Consider the following 26,334-nt stretch of genomic DNA (forward strand, 5'->3'; position numbering starts at 1 on the left):
GAGCTTCCATTAAAGCTACAAACTGTGTATGAATATAGTTCTCGGTCTTTGCATTGTCCAGGATTTTCATTATCATCAACACAGCCAACAAATGAAGTACACCTCATCAGCGTGGAACTGTTTTCACAACCACACTGTTCAGAGTCAGTGAATCCACCTCTAACTCTGGTGGCCCAGGTATCTGGTCCACCCTCTTAGCCCAGATCCAACTCACCTGAACGGGGCTTCAGTCCAAACACCGGGCTGGAGAAGGCCGGAGGGCCGCTGGATCTGTCATGTCGCTGCAGCAACAGAAATGGAAAGAACACGGGTAAGTACTCGGTGTCATTGACAAACAATGGAAGCACAATTCATTGAACAGATGCTGGATATTCTGAGACCTGTGCTTCGTGTGGGAGATGTTTGCAAAGACATACAGACTTACAAACGACTCCACAGAGATATAAAGAACAGAGAAACACATGTGATGAGTTCAGGGACCTGAAGTTAACCTCCAAATTGGCTCAAAGACAGCAGCACTCTTTGCCTCCCTCCTCTGTCGTTAACCATCATTCAACTTATATAACCAGCAGACTGATTCAGTCGTCAGCACTCTTTAAGACACTCGAGACGTCTTCAATTTAACAGAATTTCAGTGGATTAGATTTGTACAAAGGCTGTCTGATCAAAGTCAATTTAAAAATGACTCTGCAGGGATATTCTCCAATGTCTCACCCTCATTTCCACCTTGTAGTAACATCTGATCTGTAACTGTGTTTCTCATCTGGATCAGGAAAAAGAGCTTTGTGACACCTGAGATCACATTGCTGGTGAACACACTAATCTCACTCTGTGGTACAGGCATCAGTTATTAATGAGTCATCAAACTCAAGCTATCAGGCTTAAGAAAAAGTAAAAACTCTTACACCAGCATCACTTCCATCGACCCGGTGACTAATCCGGCCGCTCCGCCTACCTCATTAGCATATTAAGATCTAATCACAGCGCATGTCAAATCGAGATAACACGAACGCTCATTAACCGCAGGTGGAAATGCAACGGCCCGTGAGAATGAATCCAGATACAGATCAGAGGATCATACCAGGTTGAGATGAGGGGGGGGACGTCAGAAGTCTCGGTGTCTTGCGAACATACTTCAATAGAGCAGAATAGTTTCTTTAACCTTTTATCCAAAACAAACTAAGAGATGTCCACAAAGGGCTGTTTGTCCTCACTGAGGTTTTGTTGTTTTTTTTAAATCTACAAGTCAGTGGGTTCAGATCCTCCACTGTGTGCGTGTGTGGTTTTTTTTTCTGCGAGTCTGATAAACACTTTGTCTGTGTGTTCACTCTTTTACTTCAGAGCATTGTTAGACCAGTCTGGGGGAACAAAGCCGTGTTGTTCTACTCGTTTCTAAACCTACACTCTCTTCACTCCGTTTGTTTCTGTAAAACGCTGAAGACTGTCAGCTTGAGGGCGGCGAGTTGTAAACGTTTCAGTCGGTTTAAAAGGCTTATTTGCTTTCTTTTCAAACGCCACACGAGGAGATTGACATTTATCTCATGACGGTGTTCTAATTACGGCGCTGGAATCAGGACTAGATTAGCCTAGCTTAGCATAAGGACTGGAAGCAGGGGGAAACAGCTAGCCTGTTAATTTCTATTAGTCGACTTATAGTTGCAGCTTTAAACATAATAAAGTTCAGACTGTTCTGGTTGCTTATTAAACAAACAAAGACACTGATTGATATCACATATCAGTCACTGCAGATGAACTCTTCACACACAGACATGCAAGACAGAAAAAACTCAATTCACCAGCCACCACTTCACCCAAATCGACTTCATTCAAACCAAGTCGTTGTTTCTCAGGAACACGGAGTGACTGGTGAAACGTTTAGAAATAAACATCTTCTCACCCTGTTCACATGTGTGACCTGCTGCCACATGAAATGTGACACATGTGAAAAGCTCAGTGTGGTTTATTCGCTCACAGCAGACAGACACACAGGGAAACGGTCAGTTTACTGGACGACTGAGGACGGTTCACTCTGAGAGGTGGGACAGCGTCTACATCCAGTAGTCTGGTGCTACCTTTACCTTGATGGACATATGCCACTCATACTCCCGGCATGCAAGCTGGGCCTCAAACCTGGCCTTCTCTAGAATCATCTGTCTCTTCTTCTGGAACTCATAGCCACCTTCCTCCATGTGCTGCTACAGAACGCAAACGTTTAGGCTTTAAATTACCTTAAATAGTTCCTAATTTACTTACATACTTATAGGCTTAAATTTACAAGGACAAAGACACAAAACGACCTGCTTGATCTCAATAACGTGAGTAAACCTATCAAGGAAAAAGTGCACTACAGTGACTACATTTAAAGCCACTATGTGCAGCATTTCAAATTGTCCAACTTTGGCAACCCACAGTGGTAGCATAAAAAAAGACACAAACAGACAGCGCGCACCGCTTTTCTTTGGCCTCTTCTAAATCGTGATGGACATTTGTCATTTTATTTGGCAGTTTATAGACCTATATATACATATATATTTATACATACAGTATACTGTATGTATAAATATATATATACAGAGTAATATTTCTCTGAAATCCTTGTGCATTTGACAATAACTAACTTGACACTTGAAAGACTTGAAGCTAATGTTCAAAGTATCGATGTGCCATTTTCTGCTACAATCTGTCCTCATGCAAACACGATAAACTCCTCGAAAACATTTGCAAACATTTATCTCAACTGACCACATTGGTTTTCTCACTGGACACAAGCTGGATAAGAACATTTGTCATATCATCAAAGACAGAACTTAGCAGTACACTACTGTCATATCAGGTCATTACAGGGTCTTGAGTAAATCACCAGGGCTTTGTGATCTTTAACTTTACGTCCTCACGATTGTTCTTCTGTAAATTGTTGAACTAGAAACTCTCATGGCTGAAGTTTGTTACTCACTGTCACATTGCAGTAAGGTTTCAAATATCATCACGTATGCTGATGACAACATGTTTTGTGCTGTGTCTCGACTGAGAGTTAAGGTAAGTTTTAAAGTTCTGCACACTGTACCTTCGGTGTGGTGATGCCGTCATCGCTGTCCTGCCCACTGGGGGAGGGGGGGAGTGAGGGGGAGAGAGAGAAAGCGAGACAGGGGGGGTTAACACGTGGTTGGGTTCACTGGTAGCTACTGTTACTGCTAAAGTAGCAGCACTGTTGCTGTGATTACATCAGCTTAACACACCTGAAACACTGAAACGTGGTCAAACTATTGACCAGAACTACCTTTCAGGTGTCCCGATACCACAAAATAAATAGTCTTACTTGAGTGACTCTTCCACTGTGACCATCTCCACCGGGTAGAGCTGAACTCCAGACAGATCATCCTGCTCTGTGTTGACTCTGATAAACAGAAGAAACACATTATTAAATAAATGAATGTGATTTAGAAATACGTATACTCCTCACCCACAATTATCTACAGTTCTAGTGTAGTGCGTTTTCAACTACAGGGTCATTTGTCAAGGGAGATTTTAAGGATTCTGAAAAATAATTCTTTGAACTTTTTTAATTATTTCTTAACATTCCGATACGGGGACATTTACTTCCAATTACAGGAAAACAAGCTGTTATGTTTAAACTGACTGCCTGGCACCATATGCATAAGTCAAAAATCTAAACATTCTCTGTTATTAAACAGCTGATGGAAGGTGGAAGTCTACACTGAGTGATTTCTAGTTTTCATCAAGCTCAGGCTCATTATTTACACTTTAATCTTTCATCGTATGGGGTAATTATGAATACACCACTTTTCTTAATTTTACACTGTGTTTTGCTTTTAGTACTACGTTTTAGTGTTGTTCAAACTGCTAAATGAGACATGAAAACATAAAAAGGTAGCAAACCGTATTAATTCTCAGCAAAGTAAAGTGTGGAATCAAGCACAGTTTCGGTATCATTACGGCGAACCAGCTCAGTGATGTTGTGATTCTCAGGTGTTGTGTCGGCTCTCACCTGCTGGGGTCCTGCAGCAGCTCCACAGCCTCCTTCAGCTGGTTGATCATGTCAATGTGGAGCTCTGTGCCCCCTTTTACCTTTGACCTGTGACCCAAAACACATGTAATCTCTTACAATCACAGTTACAAGTCAGTCTGCCTGAATATCCTATATGAACTCAATAGAATATAAAATAAACAACATAGAGACACCAATTTAACTTGCAGTCAATGCTGAAGCTGTATTATTTGTTCCTCTTTACATTCATTCATTGTTCCATTGTTATAATTCTAAAAGCCCTCGATCACACAAAAGAAACCGAAGGTTAGCAAAAGAAAAACAAAACAAATAGATGAACTTACATTTGTTGTGTTTGCCAGTGTGAGTCTTCCTCTATCCTGAGGGGCTCGTCGAAGTCTGCTGCTGTCCGACCCTGCACACACACACACACACACACACACACACACACACACACACACACACACACACACACACACACACACACACACACACACACACACACACACCTACATCAGCACCAGCTGCAGCTGTCACATGCTCCACAGACTCATTCAGCCATTGGCCAAAGATTCAGAGACATTACCGTTATCCCCTGGTACACAAACTCAACAACAATGACACGGTAACAAAGTCTTCCTCTCTTTAATCAGTTCCTGCCATCCTCCAGTCTCCACTTGTTTCTTATAGTGGGACGGATGGGTTAACTGGGATAAAGCTGGATCACCATCTGTTATCACTTAGTTATTAGCTTCGTTATCCCAAGTCTTATTTCTGCAGTCACAGGACATGGGTTAAGAAACACAAGCAGTCAGCTGATCGGACAGGTTTGAAACATTTATCCAGATTCTATAAACCACTGAGTGCACACAACTACAGTAATTACACTAGATTAAACATTAAAGCAGTAAGTGGGTGTATGAACTGTGATGGAAGTCTGCAACAGACTCTCCATGCCCCTCTTGAACGACACACGGACGCCATCTATTAGCAGAACTGCATCGTATCCGTTTTCTGACTGTTCACAGCGACGGTTTAAGTTTGGTTTAAGCACGAAGACGACGCTTTAGGTTTAGCGACGTCGTCATTGTTAAACTACTGGCCACTTTGTAAGCATAAAGTTACTGAACTTCAACACTCGGCTGGACTGAATGATTCATCACAGGGCTGCACAGCTCTTTATGTTGTCCACTTTTGTTTTAAGTTTAGACCTTATTTGGTCACAGCTGAGTCTCCACAGTGACTCACGGGCTCACTGTGATGTAACCAGCTATAACAGGACAGTCTCTCTAACTGTCGGGCTGGCAGCGACTTTTAACTCCACAAGTAAATGACTGACATAAAGTGACAGTTTAGGCTCCATTAGAACAAACCGCAGACTTCAAGAGCAGTCGAAGTGGAGCAGTTTTATATAACTCCACTTCAATCTGAGTGGGTCGTTACTCATGAAGGGAACCACTCGCTGCATCAATCTTTAATAAACTGGCTGAGGAGAAACAGCACAACATGAGGTCTTGCCTTGATGTAGTTGACGAAGCGAGTGCTGAGAGCAGAGTCTCTGTAGCTGAACTGGTCCTTCAGGGCTTCCGTAGGGCTCTCCTCAATCAGACGGACTGAGTCGCAGTTTGGGTCTGCTGGAATAAAGGAAACATGAGCTGTGAGAGTGCTGAACAAACATGTTGGAGTTGTAAGGTTTGGACTCTACAATAAAATGGCGGACAGTAAATATAGTGCATTATGTAGTACACAACAGTTTCTGCAAAATAAAAACTTGCTACACTTTGAATATATGTGTATATTTTTGGTGAAACGTTGACAAGCTTTATCTACACTGTTAAGAGACCGTAAGAGCAAATAACCCAGACAACTCGTCTATTCCCTCGTCTCAGTTCAGTAAAGTTGACCTTCCATCAGCTCTGACCTGATTGAGGCTGATTGAAGTCTATTTAAACTGTTATCTGGGGAGCTGCTGCTGTTCACGAATAGAGTTCAACAGCCCAGATACTCACACACACTCTGCACGCTGCACCGCTAACAGGTTATGGTTGTTAGAGGAGGAAAGCTGACGGAAAATAAATCAACAAAATAAATTGTTGATCAGTTTATTAAGTCAGTCAAGAACGAAGTCATTCGTCGAACAAAAGGGCAAAAACACTCTCTCTTTTTCTATTTGCTTTGCTGGTTTTGTGTTTTTCACTGTAAATTAAATGGAACTGAATTGTCAAAGGTGTGTGTGTGTGTGTGTGTGTGTGTGTGTGTGTGTGTGTGTGTGTGTGTGTGTGTGTGTGTGTGTGTGTGTGTGTGTGTGTGTGTGTGTGTGTACCTGTCAGGGAGCTGATGTGTTCACTCGAGTCGTCTTTACTGATTCCCTCCTCCTCTGTGATGTGGCTCATCGGTATGTTGAGACTCAGACTGTCTTCATCTGACGGCTGCAACACAAATGAAAGAACAACAGAAATAATCGTTTAATAGTTTTAAGATATTTCAAACATTCTCTGGTTCCTGCTTCTGTAAAGTGATAAAGTTCTGCTTTTCTCCATTTTACACCCCTGTGAACTGAATGTGTCGGGTTTCGGACAGTTAGTCGGACAAAACGAGACATTTTAAGATATTTCCTTGGTCTGTGGGAAACTATGACATTTATAAGCATTTATAAGCATTTTTCTAAAAAAACTTTATAATGTATTATTGTCAGATTCATCAATGATAAAACTAATCGTTGCATTTCCAAACAACCTTCTAGCAAAACAGTTACTGAAACAAATGAGTAAAAAAACCTGCAGATCAGCTGAACACCACACCAGTTTTAAACTGTTTATTTATCAGATTTAAAAATAAAGACGAATGCACGAGGCAACCGATGCTTTGAGATCTTCTGTTTGTTGTTAGAAAGAAAAATGGGCTTTTCTGCTGCATTTTGTCTGCAGCTCCAGTTGCATTTTACTCAAGACATAAGAAGTATAATTTTACTCTGCAAAACATCTTGTTCAAAATGTTACTTTTAATAGAAACAATGTGGTTAATAGTCTATTAACAGGATGTTGATTTAAATGACAAAACGTTTTCTGAAAGTTTGTCGATGATAAAATGTAGCAGGTTTAACAAATACCTTCAGTACAGAAGTCTATAGAAGGATTAAAGAATACAAATAAATAAATAAACGTCCAGCGTTATAACAGTGACCTGTAAAATAATTAAGCTTTAATGTCAATGCGCTGACAGGTGGAGTCTTCTGTGTAAAGAAATGATGTGATACAGTACGCCAGAACACAAGCCGATTAACAGCATATAGAGACAGTCACACATAAGGTACAAAGACACACACACACACACACACATACACACAGACTCTCAGTACCTCAGTAGCAGACAGCCTCTTGTCTCCGTTGTCGCTGCCGACTCCTGAGTCGCTATCCTGCTTCTTCTGCAGCTCCATGTCCTCCACACTGCAGACACACAACACAGGTCACACACCTGACACAGATACGCAAATGAGATGCGTGTGTGTGTGTGTGTGTGTGTGTGTGTGTGTGTGTGAGGGGGGGGGGATAAAGAGCATGTGAGGTAAAGCGAAACAGAGAGAGAGAGGAGCCTCTCTTCCTTACCCCCCCCCTTTCTCTCTCTCTCTTTCTCAGGCTTTGTTCACACTGTTTCTGACTTCCTGCTCAGATTGGATTTGTTTTACTGCCGACTGCTCACATTATGTTTCTCAGTGTGACTAAAGAAGAAAAACATGTTTCCATCCACCTGTTTTATGCACATTTCACTCAGAACACAGCTGTGTGGCAACACACACACACACACACACACACACACACACACACACACACACACACACACACACACACACACACACACACACACACACACACACACACACACACACACACACACACACACACACACACACACACACACACACTTGAACGGATTCAATTAATTTCTACGTGCTCTACAGTCACAGAGCTGTTTCATAATAAACACAACTGGTCACAATAAGGGCTCGTAGGTCCCTCTGTGACCTCTGACCTGATCGTCATGCTAGTTAAAAACACAAAACTGATAATCAGTTAAATGCCAAAAAAATACAGATCTAATGAACCGTAAGATCTGCAGAGAAACGCTCTTCCTTCATCCTGGTCGACTGTAAACTGAGATTCACAGAGTTTCACCGTCTCTGAATTAATGAAGTTTTAAAAATAGCATCAATCTGTTCTCAGCTTTCTCTGCAGTATAATGAGAGAAAGAGAGCAACTATCTCTTACTCAACTCTAGTATACACTTTGTGGAAGATGTGGTCGAGCAAAACACTCGCTTGGCATCACATTTCAAAAGTCACAGAAAGTCTACTGAGGGGAACTGACCACACTTGACCGAAGTGAAACGAACCGAAAGATGGAGAATTATTATAACGGGAAGAAGATAAATATTAAAAGAAAGAAGAACAAAGACAGCAAGAAAAATAGAAGGGCAAGCAGGGATAAATAAGCAAAAAGCAAGCAAATAAATAAAGGAAGAGGAGGAGAGAGGAAAATAAAGAGAATACAACCGAAAACCACAGAAAAAGACTGAATAATGGAGACTAATGGAGACAGAGAGAGGAGAAAGAAAGCCCAAGAAAATAAAAGCATAAAGGATGTGTGTGTGTGTGTGTGTGTGTGTGTGTGTGTGTGTGTGTGTGTGCGTGTGTGTGTGTGTGTGCACGCTGTCCTAGAGAATAGGAACCATTTTTCCTGCCCACGTGTTGGGAGTGTTCTATGTGGGCGGACATTACAGAGCTCAACATCCTCTGAGAGCTCAGGCTCAGGTTCAGCTGGATAACGGAGGCTTTTCTTTCCTTTCTGTGCTCCATTTGGTTCAACTCATCCATTATTTCTTCCTCTCTTCTGTCATTTATGAAAAGGCCTTTATTTCCTCCTTCCTCCATTCTCTCAATCTTACAATCCTTTACATTCCCGTTTACCCCACCTCCATCAACCGGCCTGCGTCAGTCTTTTTATCGTGTTCTTGTGGACTTCAAATGCCCAAGGAGCTCTTGCTTAGATGATAATATTATAGACAATATCCCAACTGTTGTGCTCCTACACTTTCCTCCGGCTCTTGCTTTGATCAATCAGCTGGTTTCACTCCTTCATTACTCGGTTCCTAATGCCTACATTTGTTCCTTTGTCTAGTTCATTCCTTCATTGCCTCCATATTTTCTGTCTTCCTTTATTCCTCCATCCAGCAATCAGAAATAATACATCATCCACCAGTGTGATTAAGGCCTAAATCTCTGATGGCAGACAGTCTGTCAGTGTGACCCAGCAGGGAGTCAGAGGACGGATCACTTTCAGCTGACTAATGGAGGATTTGGCTCCAGCCGGAGAAACCGAGGACGCTTAGATCAGAGACAGCAGAGACACTCAGCATGCCTTCACATAGTGTAATGTCATTAAAACCAAACTAAATAAACAGCTTTGATATGATGAAACATGTTGGAGGCCCACGGCGAAGAAGAACTGACAGCGTTTAACACAGAATTGGCAAAAAGATGGTCAATTTATGATCATGTCACCCACTGTGACACATGGTCATGCAACCTGGGAATTGTAGATGACTTGAAGAGACACTTTTGATGTTTTGGGAAGTAAGTTTCTCTGCTTTCTTACTGAGATACCGCTCACGTCATGTTAGCTTAGCTTAGCATAAAGACTGGAAACAGAGGGAAACAGCTAGCCTGGTTTATCTGAAGGAAACTAAATCCACCTACCAGCACCTCTAATGTTCCCAAATGAACATGTTATATTGCATTTGTTAGTCTGACACCAAGTCACTTTACATTGTCTATGATGCAGACACTGAACTGGATCTCTACTTGCTGAACTCTGAACGCCAGAAAGAATTCCATTTTATGAGGAACTGTATTTTGGATAGAGAAAATAGATCGTTTAAGCTTTTAGATAATGAACGTGAAGTAAACATCATGTTTGTTTAGACATATTTGCTTCATCAACACTGTGTGAAAGTCACAGCGATCATCTCGGTGCGTGTTTACTCTGCAGCTGCTCTGTTTGACTGTGAACATTTTTGAATGGAGCTCTTGTTTCATTTGCTTGAGGGCTCAAAGACTGATGAGGCAATTAGTCTTCTGTGAGCCACAACTGACTTCTACAGCGCTGCCATTACGTTTTAATGGCTGAACAATTGATACCAGCATAAAAAAACAACAACAAGAGAAGGAAGAGAGATGTCCCATCATGGTAACCACCGCAGCACTGATGCAGGACAGAGGGAGGAGATGGTGCCTTCCCATTGGGGGATATTGAAGTTGCCGCAGTGACTGACCTGCCGGTGGTGGGCCGTGATAGGCTGAGTCGCTCTATGACAGGCAGGTACAGAGAGTCGGGCATCTTCTCACTGCGACACGCCTCGATGCTCAGATACTTGAATATGTGAACTTTTCCTTTTATGCAGATCTGAAAAGGAAAAGAAAGATTAAAACTATTTCCTCTTCTTCTACCGTCTCAACTTGTTTTCACTCGGACATCAACCTAACCGCTGAGTCACTGAACTCTGGGAGCAGCCTTTGTTTAACATTCACAGAGTGTCTTTTGTCCTTCAGCCTCTGAGACGATGCAGGTTGCTGCACACAGTTTCATATCGGCTCTCTATAAAGCTGTGATGCAGTGCATGATTGATCGGTGCTGCAGATTGCCTGCTAAACAAATCATGTTTTCATGAATATTAATAATAATGAATATTTATATTTATAATTACAAGTATATTACTCATATCGATGTATTAATAAGAGTGTTCACAGGTTCCCCCAATATTCTGGTTATGTGATACACTTGTAAACATCACTTTGTTGTTTCTGAAACCTGGGTAAGCTACACGGAGAACTCTGATAGAAACCAGGATACTGTGGCATTAAAACACCCGAGTCATGTTTCTCAAGAATCTGCCAGTACAAAACATCGTGACTGAGATGCTGATGAATGCAGACGATCAGGAACCAGAATACTGTTATGATCACGCTTACAGAGAGTTGAATAACCAGATGTCTCATGTAAACATCATATCCTGAATAAGATCAAAAGCAGGATAAGACTCAAAACCGGGATAGTGATAGTAGCGCACGCAAACACACTCAATATGGCAAATGTGTGCCAGATTCCACATAAGAACAATGAAAAGGGTTCCAAGAGTGTTACAGCAAGTTTCCAGTGTGAAGACGGCAGACACTCGTTTTCCATTCACATTATTCATTTCAGCAACAAGGAAGCGCTCCGTTATTTAGTCGTTTAACTTCCCGGCTACACCAGAAGTGAGAATGAGTCTTTGTTGTGTAGATAGACGTCTGCTGCTGGTGCTCTCTATCTGATCAAATATCAGTTTTATAATCTAATGTACATCTGAAGGTCTGACAGAGCTGGAGGAATCTCTTCTGACAAACATCCACTGATTATATGATCAGCTGCTCATTACTGTCTCATTGTGTCATTATGTGCTTATATTAACACAAGCTGTCAATATGTCTTCTTCCAGAGCACAGAGTCGTCCAGTTGGTTACACTGTTGTATAAAGTTCAGTTATATATGTGATGGACTTATTGTTATGCAACAAGCTAATTATTCCAAATTTAATTATAAATAAAATGTATTCTATATTACATAGTTTGGTGCAAAATGTGTTTTTAATTCATGTTAATTAATCAGAAGAGTTGCAAAATGCAAATAATGTGACTTCATTAATTATTTGCATCATCAGCATCAGAGTTTTCCACCATAGAAACATGGAGCTGCTGCTGCTGCTGCTGCTGCTGCTCACAGTGAGCTCGTGAGTTGATGCTCTTTTATATCTGTGGTGGGTGAGGCCGTGTAAGGTCACATGACCTCCTCATACATTTGGACGTGTGTTTCCACGTTTTTAGAAATATATGGAAGGCAGAGTGAACCAACAGCAACAAGAATCTGAGAAACAAAACGGGGAAATGGAACAAACGTGCGTGCGTGTGTGTGTGTTGGTGTGTACCTGTGCAGGTGGACTTTGAAGGGGGTTGTTTTCTAACTGGAGGCACTGGAGATGTTTCATCTTCCTGTAACACACCGGGATGGTCGACACCTTGTTACAGGAGAAGTCAAACTTCACCAGAGGAAGGGCAGCCAAGTCTGCAGGAAGAACACAAGAACACACACACACACACATATACATCAGTTAGGTAAACACCTTCGTCTCCTTTATTCTTAGATTAGATTTACTTCAGTCGATTCAATTCTGACACACTGTTCTTGAGTTAATTCACAGCGTTATACTCCGTTATATTCGGGGAATCTGGTACCACAAAGCTTGAGGAACGACGCTCTACACACTGTACAGATTGTGGGTCCAGTGCATCAATTCATAGTGAGGATTCTATCACGCAGGTTGTAGCAGTTGAGTACAATAATCTTATTCTTACTTACTTTAAAACAGTCAGGGAGTCAGGATTAATGAAACGTATACAAGAAGCTACATGTTTAGTAAGAGTTAAAATCCTGTTACACACACACGTCTCAGACCGCAGACATGTTTCCGCTCACACAGAACAATGCAGCTGTTGTTATTTTCAGAGGTGGTTAGTGATCGTTAGACAAAAGTCTCACTGTTTCTCTTTGTGTGAACTTTATTCCTTATTGGAACCAAAATAACTGGAAATAAACGCCTCCCCTCACTGTGCTTGACTGGAGTCCCTGCGCTGTGATATCACAAGGCTGTTTAATGATCGATGTGAATGCAGCCGGCGGGTTACAGTCAAAGCAGGAGCCTGCAGATATACACTACCGTTCAAAAGTTTGGGGTCACCCAGACAATTTCCTGTCAATTTTCAGTTTCTTCGCAATTTCTCGCATGGAATAGCCTTCATTTCTAAGAACAAGAATAGACTGGCGAGTTTCACATGAAAGTTCTCTTTTTCTGGCCATGTTGAGAGTATAATTGAACCCACAAATGTGATGCTCCAGATACTCCTATGTAGATATTTCATAAAACCAGACGTTTCCACCTAGAATAGTCATTAACCACATTAACAATGTATAGTGTACTTCTGATTAATTTAATGTTATCTTCATTGAAAGAAACAGTGCTTTTCTTTGAGAAATAAGGACATTTCTAAGTGACCCCAAACTTTTGAACGGTAGTGTACGTACACACACAGCAAGTACGCCGGCTTTAAAACTTAAGTATCACTCAACTAACTAGTTACCAGATGAGTTAAAAAGATGAGAAGGAGGTTTACGTGTGACATGTAGAGCCAGAGATGTTTCATGTGATACTGGAGAGGCATCTTCAAATGTGACCTCAGGCTTCCTTTAGTAGGAAGAACCAAAAAGGAAGTCATGAAAAAGGACCTTTAAAAAGGAACAGTTGGACTTTTTTGAGAAATACACTTTACGGTATTCCTCAGCAGCTAGTTAGCTTAGCATGAAAAACTGGAAATGTTATAACTATGTATTAGTGAAGCATCAGTTTGCATGCTAGCTGTACTATACATTTAGATGTTTCCAGTTTGTCTTTACAAAACAGATATCAAAAGTAGCAAATATCTGTGTCAGTGTTTCAGTATAAATACATGTCGATGAGACATTCTGGGCCTTAGCAATGTCAAAACAAGGTATTCATAAAACTAAAAAAGATATTATTAATGCATTCTCTCACTCCTACTGTGGGTCTTTTTCTTCTTTTTGGGATAATCATATTCTGAGTCTTGTAACTACAGTTCCCATAATGCTTTGCGGGATGCAAGCAGAAGGTATAATGTGGCCAGAGTTTCACTGCGTTAGCTGTGGGCTCCATCTTGAGCCTCTATACTGCAAACATTTTGGCAAATTTGCCATCAGCTATTAGCCATACATCTTTGTAAATAAACACGATTATGAGACAAGTTGTGAAATAGAGTGTCTTGTTTTTTCAATGATTTCCAAGCAGATTTATGGATATTTATCCACAAAACTTTAACATTTTCAAATTAGAAAAGTGTCTTTGTATCATGCTTGAGAGTTTATGACTGAGAAAAGAAGATTTTTGACACATTGCATCACCTTCATTGGGTCAGACGATGCATGATTTAGCGTGTGCACGGTTTACTAATGCGCTGCTGACTCAGTGACAGAGAGGCCTGACCCTCAGGAACCCTCTGAGCTCTCTCTGATCTGCTCTTGAAGAGCGATAAAAATAATCCTGTGTGGAGTGAACCACAGTGACCCCACCAACCCATGAGGCCGAGAGACAAAGTATGTGTTTTCATACACACAACTGTTCAAAAAGGTCGGAATCTCCTGCCACGAAAGCTTGATTACAGTCAGATGGCTGAGGTTTTTGTTTCGCCAGAATGACAATTGAAAGGGCAGAAACTATAAAAATATCCCTCTGAGCAACAGTTCAATAAGAATAAAATAAATCACAAGTCATTGGGAAAATAAACTGGATGTTTAGCATCAAAATATGTGCAGATTTAAATAGGAACAGCTTCCTGTTTCACAATAATGCCGCTAACAAGCTGGAATAAACTGGCGTGTTGCTTTAGCTAAACTATTAAACGCACTTCACAATAGAAATAAGAAGGTTAGTGTAGGGTTAGCAGCAGTATTGGAATAAATCATAGTTTAAACTCATCCAATCTAACCACAGAGTAGACTGTAGAGAGGCCCAGAGAAAAACAGACTCACTCAACATTTATTATTCCTATAATATGCTAAAATAAATGAATAAATACATATATTTAGAGCCAAATTGCACCGTTGTGGTTCATTAATAACCAAGGCTCACTTGTGTTTTTCTAAAAAAACAAATTAAAAATCCAAGTTCCAAAAGTATTCTCTCCGGTCGTCATGAAACACTGCGGACACAAACTAAACCAGACGTACGTCTCAATCTGTCAATTCTTCTTTTTTCGGGGCCAAAACTATTTCAAATGTAAGTAACGAATAAACGTATAAACGACTTCATGTGAAGATGTTCAAGAGGACGTGACCAGATGCAGCAGCAGTAAATCAGACATTTTATTGCTGCCACCCATTTTGTGTTTTTTGTTTTCTTCAGAATAAATGAAAGTGTCTCTTGTGATCCACATGGACATGGTGGTTTTAAAGGACTGTCATGCAACCACGTCCCCGTCTTTACTTCATGTTTTATGTCTTTATGTTTCTGGCAGAGTTTCCTGGAACAATGAGCGGCAGCCGGACATGAGGATGTTTTGTCTACAGAAGAAGAAGAAACACATGCCGAGGTGTTTCTAGCAGCTCTTACTTCCTTTTTTTTGAAACATGAAAAATGATCAAACCACTCACTGTGCATAAACCAACATGAGCATGTTTAAGAACACACACACATTTGCTTAAATTTGGCAAATTATGGCCAAATACACCAAATCTGTTGCTACTAGCACAGGTGGAGGTTTACATCTGTCCCTCACGATCAACACAAGCAAACAGTGAGAATCCATTCTAATTGTTATAAATCCAAAGCTGATTACAGCTACAGCAAGAAGAAAGAATCTGATTCTTAAACATAGTGATAACATTAGTTCATGAAGTTATTAAAATCTTTCAAGGTTATCAAATGAAACAATTTGCTGTTTTTCTAAATCAAATTATACGTTTTGAAGCGTCACTTTAAGTGGCTTTCTGACATTGTGATGGACAAAACTAAATGAAAGTAATTGGCAGATTTAGTAGTTTCCTTGAACGTGTAACTGTTTCCCTTCTTTGATGTAAAACATATTGAGGTTTTCATTCCTAGTTGTTTCAGGCACTCTTTAAATAAACTGTGTGTGTGTGTGTGTGTGTGTGTGTGTGTGTGTGTGTGTGTGTGTGTGTGTGTGTGTGTGTGTGTGTGTGTGTGTGTGTGTGTGTGTGTGTGTGTGTGTGTGTGTGTGTGTGTGTGTGTGTGTGTGTGTGTGTGTGTGTTTACATGAATCCTCATACAAACACACCAGACTGATGTTTGGATTCGTGAGAAGAAGAACCCATTGAGGGAGTCCTCTCCTGCAGCCCATCATTAGACTCTTGCTGACAGCGGCTCATAATTAAAACCTCTTTTAAAGGCGGTAATAGTGTCCGCTGAGCTGCCATGATGGAGGGAGGGCCCACACCAGGTTACAGGATAGAAATATATCCTGGCTTGTATTATATGATGATCACTTTAAAAAGGATCTGAATCCTTCTGCCACCACTAATGTTTTGTGCTGCCATGTTGATGTTTCTGGCTTTGAGGATCATTTTTCCATCAGGTCTGCCGATCTGATCTTCAGATTTGAGCTAAAACACCTCCTCCTCCTCCTCCTCCCTCCCGAAGCTTGGCAGACTTTAAAAAAGAAAAAACAGTCATGGTGGTCTTTTCTTGGGGGTTCTCGAGAGCACCAATGAAGTCTGCACAAGTTCAACAGATATTAAATCAAAAACAACATCCCTCCCTTCGTCAGGCTGCCGTCCAGTCTGCTCGGTCCGAGCCTCCCCGTCGCATCGAGCCGCTCGGCCAGATCAAAGCTCATCAATCAACCCGGGAGACGGTCACAACAGTGAGGGACAAGCGCACGTCAAGACCGGAAAACACAGCGATAAATCCAAACAGGCTGGACGAGTCCAGGTGCAGGAATAGACGGATGAATCATCCAAACGAGGCATCAAAAATATCTTCCTTTTCTGCAATATTTCTGTTTTATATCCGTGGAAACATTACCAGCATGATAATGATTCAAACAAAGCCCTTTGAGGTAAATGAAACAATCAGAACTTAAATCAGAAACATTCTTATGAATCAAATAATTGTTTGTTTTTTAGCAAAATGCCAAAATGATCGTCTTCTTAGATGAATATCTGCTGGTTTCCTTATTCTGCTACTTTTTAAACTCAATATATTTCATGACTGGACCATTTTTTGGGACAAAGCAAGACATCTGAACACTTCACCTTGGACTCTGGGACGCTTTAGACATGTTTTACTACTTTCTAAAGGCAAATCGTCAGAAGATTAACATTTTCTAAAATGAGGTTGGATCCTCAACAGATCTTGGTACCATCTACTGAAACCAGAAAGAACGATTGAAGTCTCAACACCCGCTTTCTCCAGTTGGTCTACCAGCAGACAGAGTGCGTCTAACTGTTCTCCGTGTCACTGACTTATTTGGGGAAGAATGGAGGTTGTTCTTCGGTCACACTGAGGGTTAAGTATATTTTGGGGATGGGTGTGGGAGTGCATGCAGAGGACTCTGTGGTCTCAAATGCACCTCCACTTCTTGTATACAGAAGGAATTGTTCGAGCCACTCATTCAACAATCAATACAAGTAATAGCAGTCTTTCAAACTGCCTTCTCGAAGTGCACGACCCTCTTCTGTAAGACACACACACACACACACACACACACACACACACACAGATGTTAAGGGTTTGTTTAATCTGAATCTCTGCTAAAGAGAGTGTGAACGGTAGCTCCGTCTACATTACTCTCTGAAAGAAAACTAAATCTTTCGCAACCAAACTTCATGAACTGTTTAGGTCTCTGCTGTCCACGATCACCCAAAAAGACAAGGCACTTCATTTAGTGTTACACATAAAAAAAACAACTAAAAAAGGAGAATTTGGGCTAAACTTAACCCGGAGAAAGAGGCGCTGCTGTCACCAACTCACCTTCTGGCAGGACGCAGAGAAGGTTTCGGCGAACGTTTAGTTCCCGTAAAGCTTTGAGTCTGCTGATGTGGCGAGGAAGAGCCGTGATCTCGTTGCAGCTGATGTCCTGCAGAAAAACACAAAACACAACTCGTGCTGTCAGCGGTTAAAGCTCATGGATGCATTTTACTATATTATAGTATAATTACACTAAAGCCCAACACCATGACTCCAGTGACAATTACGTTCAAGTATTTCATATTCATTTAGCTTGAACATCTTTGGCTTCAGAGAGAACAACAGTGTAGCGGACAACAAACTTCATCATTCACAGGAATATGTTGAAGTCCTACTGACTGATGGCAGCCGCCGCCATGTTGAGAGCCGTGTGGAGGCAATAGACCTCTCTGAGTATTGGAATTAAGCACCTTTAATACAATCGCACACACAATATACAGAGAGAGTACAAAGAGTCTCACCAGCTCCATGAGGCCATGCAGCTGTCCGATGGTCTCCGGCAGGCTGACCAGCTTGTTGTTGCTGGCGTTGAGGACTCTCAGAGGTAAACCACACAGACAGGCCGGCAGAGAACCCAGCTGGTTACGACTGCAACACAAACATCACCATCATGTGACTTCATTTAGAGCACACACTTATTTTTCTTTGCACTACTGGTGCAAAACTCACCATCAAGGTAAGCGTGGCACTTTCACATTGTTGTTTTTAAAACTGTCGGTGCTCTTTTTGAAGAAACAAATAATAAAACAATTCAGCCAAGACAGCAAATTCTAACGGCAACTAATAATCAACTGCTTCAAAGACAAAAGGAAGAAAATGAATGAGAAAGCAGAACCCGTACACATGAATATTTTAACACCAAATCCTTCAAACGCTGCATTAACATGAAACGAGGAGATGTGAACCGTGAAGGCATTATGAAATAAACATGTTCTATAATGTGATTTCACATTCACACTCAAGAAGAACTGCTGTTTGTTTGGTAACACGGAGACAACAGAAAGCCTCACGGGGGAAATATTAAGATTAACTCACATCAACAACACCTTTGCTCCATGTCTGTACGTGTGTGTGTGTGTGTGTGTGTGTGTGTGTGTGTGTGTGTGTGTGTGCAAACATGCAGACAGACAGACTTATGATATGGTTTTAGTAGCGTGTAGGGTGAAAGTCTTCCCTTGAATGAAGTCGACCTCAGTCACGTCGTATTTGAAATGAAAACAGAAGTCAAGATCCACTGACATCCAAACCCGTTTCTTTCTATATCTACATATTGCTTAGTGAGCTACTACGATCCACTAACAGTGAAGTGCAGTTTAATATGACCGGTGTGGCTAGGTGCTCGGCCAAAGGCTCATTTAACGGGTTTGATTGTATCTCCAAATTCTGACAACCTGAGAGCAGGATGAGGCATCGACAGAAGAAGAAAATAAGGATTTGATGAGATCTTTGACACGGGGACGCGGGATTAAAACTGTGAAAATGTGTTTTTCATTTCATACTGTGTAGTCTGAACCCAGCTTCAGACTACAGTCAGACTCTCACTCACCTGACAGCTGTCGTACCGAGAGCAAACAAACAAAGGACACAGAATGAATCTAACTTCATAAAAAATGAAACTGCCTGGATGAGACTCGATCCTGATCCCGCTGATGGGCTCAGGATGTAGCACTATTTTTAGGCCAAATTCTTACTTTGATGTTTCAAAAGGAAGGCAGAAGATTTCTGTTTATTTTTGTAACGACGACAGAAACACGGATCACTTTCAGCACTAATGCTGCAACCATGCACGGTAGAGAAACTAGACTTCTACTTCTGCTGTACGTCGACTGTGTTTTAACCCAGATTATCAAATGTCTGCATCTGGAGGGCTAAACTAAAGTTAACCTTTTTTCCTGTTGACTCATCCTCTCAGCTGCATATAATCAAGCTCTCGCCTGCTGCTTCCCTCTACGAGCCACACACACTTCTGCTTTGAGCGAAGTTTCAACTTCAAATTGCACTTGTAAGAGGAAGGCGTGAAACGCCAGAAACATCCAAAAAAAACAAGAAACCCTGATAATAATAATAACGAGGGGCTTTATCACGTTTCCTTTAGGCGCTGTTTAATAGGTCAGAGCGTGATGCATCCACCTCCGGTTTCATTCCTGTTATTATTAAAGCAGCTCGGTGTTGGCGTCACTGAAAACTTGATAATAAATTAATATCATTTTACTCAATTATGTCCAAAATAACTCCTCTTGAAATAGTGTCTCTTTTTTACACTTGTGCCTTAAAAAGGCCCTTTGGGTGTTCTGTATAATAAATCTCACTGAGGAAAGCAAACGGCGTCTTTATTCTCTGACCAGTAAAAGACAAACACAAGCACACATAATACACATTAAGACACACAACACACACAACACACACACACACATTCATCACAAGACTGTGAAACCCCCTCTGACTCAGCTCTGAAAATAACATTCAGGAAACATGTAAGTGAGTTTGTGCAGCTGTTCACACATTTTAGGAGGCAATGGAGAAAATAACAAGACGAAGAGTGGACAGTCCCGCCAGCAGCTCCGTGTACAGCGGAGCTTTGAGTTGAATGCAGATACGTTAATGATGACAACGCTAACATGCTAATGTTTAGCAGGTATAATGTTTACCGTGTGTTAGCATGCTGATCAGCAGTGAACAGAAAGTACAGCTGAGGCTGATGTCATTAGTTCAGCAGATATCTGGTCATAAACCAAAGCATTGGACAAATTAAAATGTTAATGTGATGACGGCGCAGGATGAAATGTTAGAGGATCACCAACATCACTACAATTCATCCTGAAGGGGATGAATGTGTGAACCACATTTCATCATAAATGTGACAGCCCGTCTTTCTGAGGCGAGATAGAAAGACTTTCTCACTACAGTGGTTATGAATATTAGACATCTCACACACACACACACACACACACACACACACACACACACACACACACACACACACACACACACACACACACACACACACACACACACACACACACACACACACACACACACACCAATGTTTCACGCATGCTGGTTGTTCTCACACCAGATCATTTAAAAACCTAATTAAATTGGTCATTCATTAAATTACTAATTTACTCTGATAGCAGCATGACTGGAAAGAGTGTGTGTGTGTGTGTGTGTCATTTTTAATCTTTCGTTTATTTTGGGGTTATCACACCTTGTCAGCTCTTACACTTGCTATTTATATTTAAATGTTTATTATTTTCGTGATGTTTTTATTGTGTAGTTTTCATACGTTTTAACATTTGTTTCTAATTCTGTTTAGTAAAACACTTCAGGCTTTACTAAGCATCATTTGCATGAAAGGTGCTATATCTTTATCTTTATCTTTATTATCATAATTAATATAATTAAAATTCCTGATATCTATTTTTGGTTACTTGAGTCTAGATTCATTTAGTTTTATCTTTAGAGCTGCAGCTAATTATTATGGTATCAAGTATTTTCTAGATTAGATTTCTAATAAACCAATTAAACCAACCAGTGAACCATTCAGTCTAAAGAATGTGGAGAGAACACGTTATCATTTCCCTTTGTGACGCCCTCAAACATCTATTATTCCATTCCAAAACTCAAAGATATTCATGGAACAATAATATATGATGGCGAAACGCAGCAAAGCTCAAACTATGTATAGGACTGTACTTTGATTCTTTTTTGTATCGATTTTAAACACAGATGAGCAGAAGGAACCAGAGAATGTTGATTAATCGATTCATCATTTCTGTAAACATTAGGACAAATATATGAGATTATCTATTATATATGTATATATGTAAATATTATTAGATTATTAAAGCTAAAATAAAAATATAATCAGAAGTCAAATAGATTCTTTATGTTGTTGTTGAGTCTCATATCAGGAGCAGTGAGTCTCACAGCAGCAAACACCTTGACCTTTAAACACAACCTGACAGAGTGCAGCGCAGCGCGTGTGTGTGTGTGAGAAGGTCAGAAGTGTGTGTGTGTGTGTGTGTGTGTGTGTGTGTGTGTGTGAGAAGGTCAGAAGTGTGTGTGTGTGTGAGAGAGTGTGTGAGAGAGTGTGTGAGTGAGTGAGTGAGTGAGTGAGTGAGTGAGTGAGAGAGAGAGATTAATTTAACTAACAGTCCACTAAACACCAGCTTTGTGTGTGGACACAGTTCCTCCTTCAGCATCAATGGTACAACACACACACACACACACACACAGACAGACAGACACACCTGCAGTGAGTCACCTAGTTGAAACAGTGAAAGCGCTGTGACAGTAAGCCGGCAGACAAAACAGTCTGCCGACATTAAAAGGACGATAACACTGTTCTTATTGTTGCTTCGTCACTCTGATTTGGTCCTGTGTTGTGCTCAGACAGCAGCCACACACACACACACACACACACACACACACACACACACACACACACACACACACACACACACACACACACACACACACACACACACACACACACACACACACACACACACACGGCATTTGGGCCAATGATGTAAACTTTCAAATTAAAGGCTTTTATTTCAACTTCGGTTTTACTTTCATAGTTTTGGCCAAAATGTCTATCTGTCATAATAACAGCAAGTTACTTAAAAGTACAAAAATAACTTTTGATACTTCAGTTTAATGAGCGACTGAGATTTGATGTATTTTTTGGCATGTGTGAGAAAATATATCTTGCATAATACATAATTCCCCAATTCTTAGGGCCGGTGGGCCACCGGGCTTGCAATACACTGGTGGGAACGCATACTTTAATTAATTACAAATATTTTACAATGAAAATATTCTGTATTTATGTATATATAGTATTTTGTATGTATGACAGCCATGATGCAGCATCAATACGTGGGAAACCTCCGTCTGCTTTCAGCCCAAAGTAAGGATTATAATTATACTAAACACTAGTTTCTTGTGTTTAACAAACATCTGGCTGATTTCTGCAATAGAGAGATGTTTTCCTGTCTGGTCAATACTAAAGGTCTTACTGGCTTCCCTGCACACAAAATCTGCATCTGTTTAGAAAGTAGTGCTTCAGAGATACTGGAATGCTGCATCGTACCCAGAATGCAACAGCCTCAAAACAGCCACAAGTTCTCAGAGAGTGAAGAAAATCTTCGGCTCTCACACTGTAAGACGTAACTGTGTGCGTACCTGAGGTTTAAGGAGGTGAGTGACTGCAGGCCGATGATGCTGTCTGGGATGGTCCTGATGCAGTTGTGATACAGACTCAACGTCTCCAAAGCGACCAGGTGGCACACCTCTGAGGGGACGTCGGCCAGTCTGTTCTTTGAGAGGTCTGCAGAGAGAAGAGGGAACAACAAATAATTCAATAAATGGCTTTACAAATACAGATGAGTCCGTTTGTTTTTTAAAGTAAAAAAGAAGCGTGTAGACTTTTTGGTTTCCAAAGCCACTCCCAATTCATCATATAGTGCACATAACGTAACTTTACGAGCTTGGGTCCTGAGGATGAGGGTGAACAGTAGGCAGACAGCTGAGTCGACAAACAGTCATATATTTCTTTGTCAGTTCTCCGTCTACTGTGAAGAACCCAGAACACTTCCACACTCTGCCCCTCAGACGGTTCAGTGTCCCGACTAAGCAAAGTTTGTGCTCTGTATGAAACCCTCAAATATTCCCACAGCGGTGCCAAAAGTTCAGTTTTTGTTGAAAGTGATTTAGAGAAGTGTTGACTCAATGCAGTATTGTGGTATACAGGGAATCACAGACTCTTCTATCCGAGGTACAAATGAAGTCGGCGCAGCGGGGGAGAAGTCGGCCGCTCAAGGCCAGGATTGGTGACATCACATCCTGCTGTGTAGCTCGGGCAACAACAATATCAACTTCAGCTATCAGCTGCGGCCAAAAAAGGCCAAGAAATGTCAGGCCAATTACTCCACATTGTTCTCGTGAAGCTGAACTCTTAAAAAACATATTTTGTTTTGTTAGCGGAGCGAGAACTCCCCGAGAGTTCATTTCCTCTGCAGGCAGCGGGCACGGAAAAAAGTTCTGTTTGGATTCAAACACAACAAGAAGCTACGTCTCACTTGAGTCGTATTTGTCGACTCGTATTTGTCAGAACCTCTGCCTGTAATAAACTGTATGGTGGAGTCACTTCCTGCACTTGATACAGATTACATTGTTCACAATCAACACTGAAGGCATCTCAGAACCGCATCTCAGAAGCTGGAACGAGAGAATATTTGGTGTTTTCTGCTGTTGATGTACCGCTCACCCCCCACTGTGATGTTCTGACAAATGTGACTTTACAAACTGCAGCAGAGATTCAGTCAGTAAACAGCGCAACGGGGATATTCAATCACTGCGCATCAGCAGCACAGGCAGTGTTGCATCACGGGTCACCGAGTCACAGGAAGTGCTATTTAAAACAACGCGGTTGAGAAACAAAGAGCTCGTCAGTCCCGCTTTCATCCTCCGAGCAAACAGCCGCAGTCTGACTCAACGACCGGCTGCAAACACACTGCTGTTACTGGCAGAGAGAGAGAGTGTGTGTGTGTGTGTGTGTGAGATGTCTAATATTCATAACCGCTGTAGACATTTAACCTCTAAAATAATGCAGTGGACATCATTACATAGTAGTCACTGCAGTGACCTTAATAAAAAACGTGTTACACACACACACACACACACACACACACACACACACACACACACACACACACACACACACACACACACACACACACACACACACACACACACACACACACACACACACACACACACACACACGAAGAGCGATGCTTTGGGGACACATCAGTCTCACAAACACACATCTGTCAGGTTGCATTTGAATGCGTCTCTACATGACGCCATGTGAGTTGACACAAGTGATGATACAGGCCTAAGGTCATGTAACCCATGACACACATGCACACAGTACTGTTACTACTACTGTTACTACTACTGTTACTACTACTGACCACGCCTGACTGATACATCAGCACGTCTAATATGGAAATATTATATTTTAGTGGTATTTGCTAATTTGTTTATGTTTTGTTGGACCGCTAAACCATCACAACACAAGGTGAACTTCCTGTTTGGGGGGAATGGGGAGCTGAAGCTGTATCGCTCTATTAAAATCCACCAGACTCCGTTGCAGAACACACGAGTTTGAATGTTCAGATTTGAATACCGGGAAGCTAGAGAATGATATAAAAACCTAAAAAGAAATTCTAGTAAAAATAACAGACTTGCCCTTTAAGTTAGATTACACTTTCTACCGTTGAGGCAAGAAATTCTAATAATCAGCGAGAGAGAGAAACACGAGGCGCTCTAAGAACTGAGCACAGTGAGCATCAGTTCCCTGAGGGTTACACACACACACACACACACACACACACACACACACACACACACACACACACACACACACACACACACACACACACACACACACACACACACACACACACACACACACACACACACACACACACGCACACACACGCTTCATATATACAGCAGGTTAGTTAGTTTCCATTTTTTAAAGAATCATTACAATATTGGATGATATTGATGTTTTTGTGGTTTGTCTATCAGAGTTAATGTAGATACTCACTAATCCGATCACCCCAACGGCACAAATCTAGTCATTGTGATGTGACTGTTACATGTTAATATAGCATCATGCAGCACAAACGTGTCTCCAACAAAACATCAGAACACTTAAACATGAGCCACGCTGTTGCTTCTCTCGATGAAATACACACCAACTGGTAAAACAGACCATTAAATGAAGGAACGAATGGAAAAGTGCACTAAAATCAGCCCGTAAATATCCAATAACAAGGTAAAATATTACTAGAAAAGCACAACACAACAACAGTTGGTGCTGATGGAATCAAATCACTTCCTGTCCAGAACTCTGAAGTCTGTTCGGGATTCTTCCGTAACTCCTCACTAAACATGTTCCAGAGGACGTGAGCTGATAGAGGACTTGTTTCAACCTGCAGCATCAAACGAAGCGCTGAGCGGCTCCTCGAGGTTTCAGCCTCTGTTGTTCCCGATCGTCAGACGCTGATAACGACGACCACGAATGAGCCTCGATGCTGAAAACGCTGCCGGGGGCGGTCGGCCTTCATATTGACAACAGTCACTGCTGCAGACACTTCATTAGTGAGCCCGCAATGTGGGACAAATTAAAAAAGAAGGTTTTGCCAACCTCCTCAGAAGAAACAACATATTATGGTTTAGAGCTTTAGTCTGTGTCCTGAGAAGTTCTTCATGACAACTCGCAAGTTACTGAACTGGTTTGCAGCAGTGAAACGTAACATTGAAGCGGGTGAGATGTGGCGTTATTATTGTCGTAGCAGGCAAACTGTTGCGTGTTAAGTAACTCCACGCTGCACAATAACTAGTGTGTGTGATGCAACAAGCTTTACTTTACATTTCATTTAGTGAACACTGACATTAGAACTCTACATAATAAACTCTAGAATCGTCCCAGATGTGATATGTTAGTGCCGAGTGAAACAGAAAACAAGCTAAAGAAATATTAAAACATATTTTCTCAACATAAATGAAAGCGGACTTCAAAATCAAACAGATGTCCTCCATTTTTTTTGTTTTTTCAGCCACGAGTCTACTGCTTCCTATGTTTAAAGCCCTATTAGTTT

General features: G+C 41.2%; 1 protein-coding gene across 1 annotated transcript in view; it reads right to left on the reverse strand.

Moving 5' to 3' along the window:
- The window catches only part of lrch1 (leucine-rich repeats and calponin homology (CH) domain containing 1), a gene marked incomplete at its 3' end in the record, with an annotated part of 57,611 nt that overhangs the window by 12,367 nt on the left and 18,910 nt on the right, over window positions 1–26,334 (reverse strand). Inside the window, exons 2-15 of the mRNA XM_079169603.1 lie at window positions 22,844–22,988; window positions 18,112–18,238; window positions 17,654–17,759; window positions 12,023–12,159; window positions 10,334–10,464; window positions 7,365–7,452; window positions 6,330–6,435; window positions 5,525–5,640; window positions 4,351–4,421; window positions 4,007–4,093; window positions 3,317–3,394; window positions 3,065–3,101; window positions 2,079–2,195; window positions 215–281 (exon numbers count right to left, since the gene is read on the reverse strand). Coding sequence (XP_079025729.1) covers window positions 215–281; window positions 2,079–2,195; window positions 3,065–3,101; window positions 3,317–3,394; window positions 4,007–4,093; window positions 4,351–4,421; window positions 5,525–5,640; window positions 6,330–6,435; window positions 7,365–7,452; window positions 10,334–10,464; window positions 12,023–12,159; window positions 17,654–17,759; window positions 18,112–18,238; window positions 22,844–22,988 — 1,413 coding nt within the window. The remainder of the gene's footprint in view (window positions 1–214; window positions 282–2,078; window positions 2,196–3,064; window positions 3,102–3,316; window positions 3,395–4,006; window positions 4,094–4,350; window positions 4,422–5,524; window positions 5,641–6,329; window positions 6,436–7,364; window positions 7,453–10,333; window positions 10,465–12,022; window positions 12,160–17,653; window positions 17,760–18,111; window positions 18,239–22,843; window positions 22,989–26,334) is intronic.

The sequence above is a fragment of the Pholis gunnellus genome (assembly GCF_910591455.1).
Source record: "Pholis gunnellus genome assembly, chromosome: 12".
Taxonomy (NCBI): domain Eukaryota; kingdom Metazoa; phylum Chordata; class Actinopteri; order Perciformes; family Pholidae; genus Pholis; species Pholis gunnellus.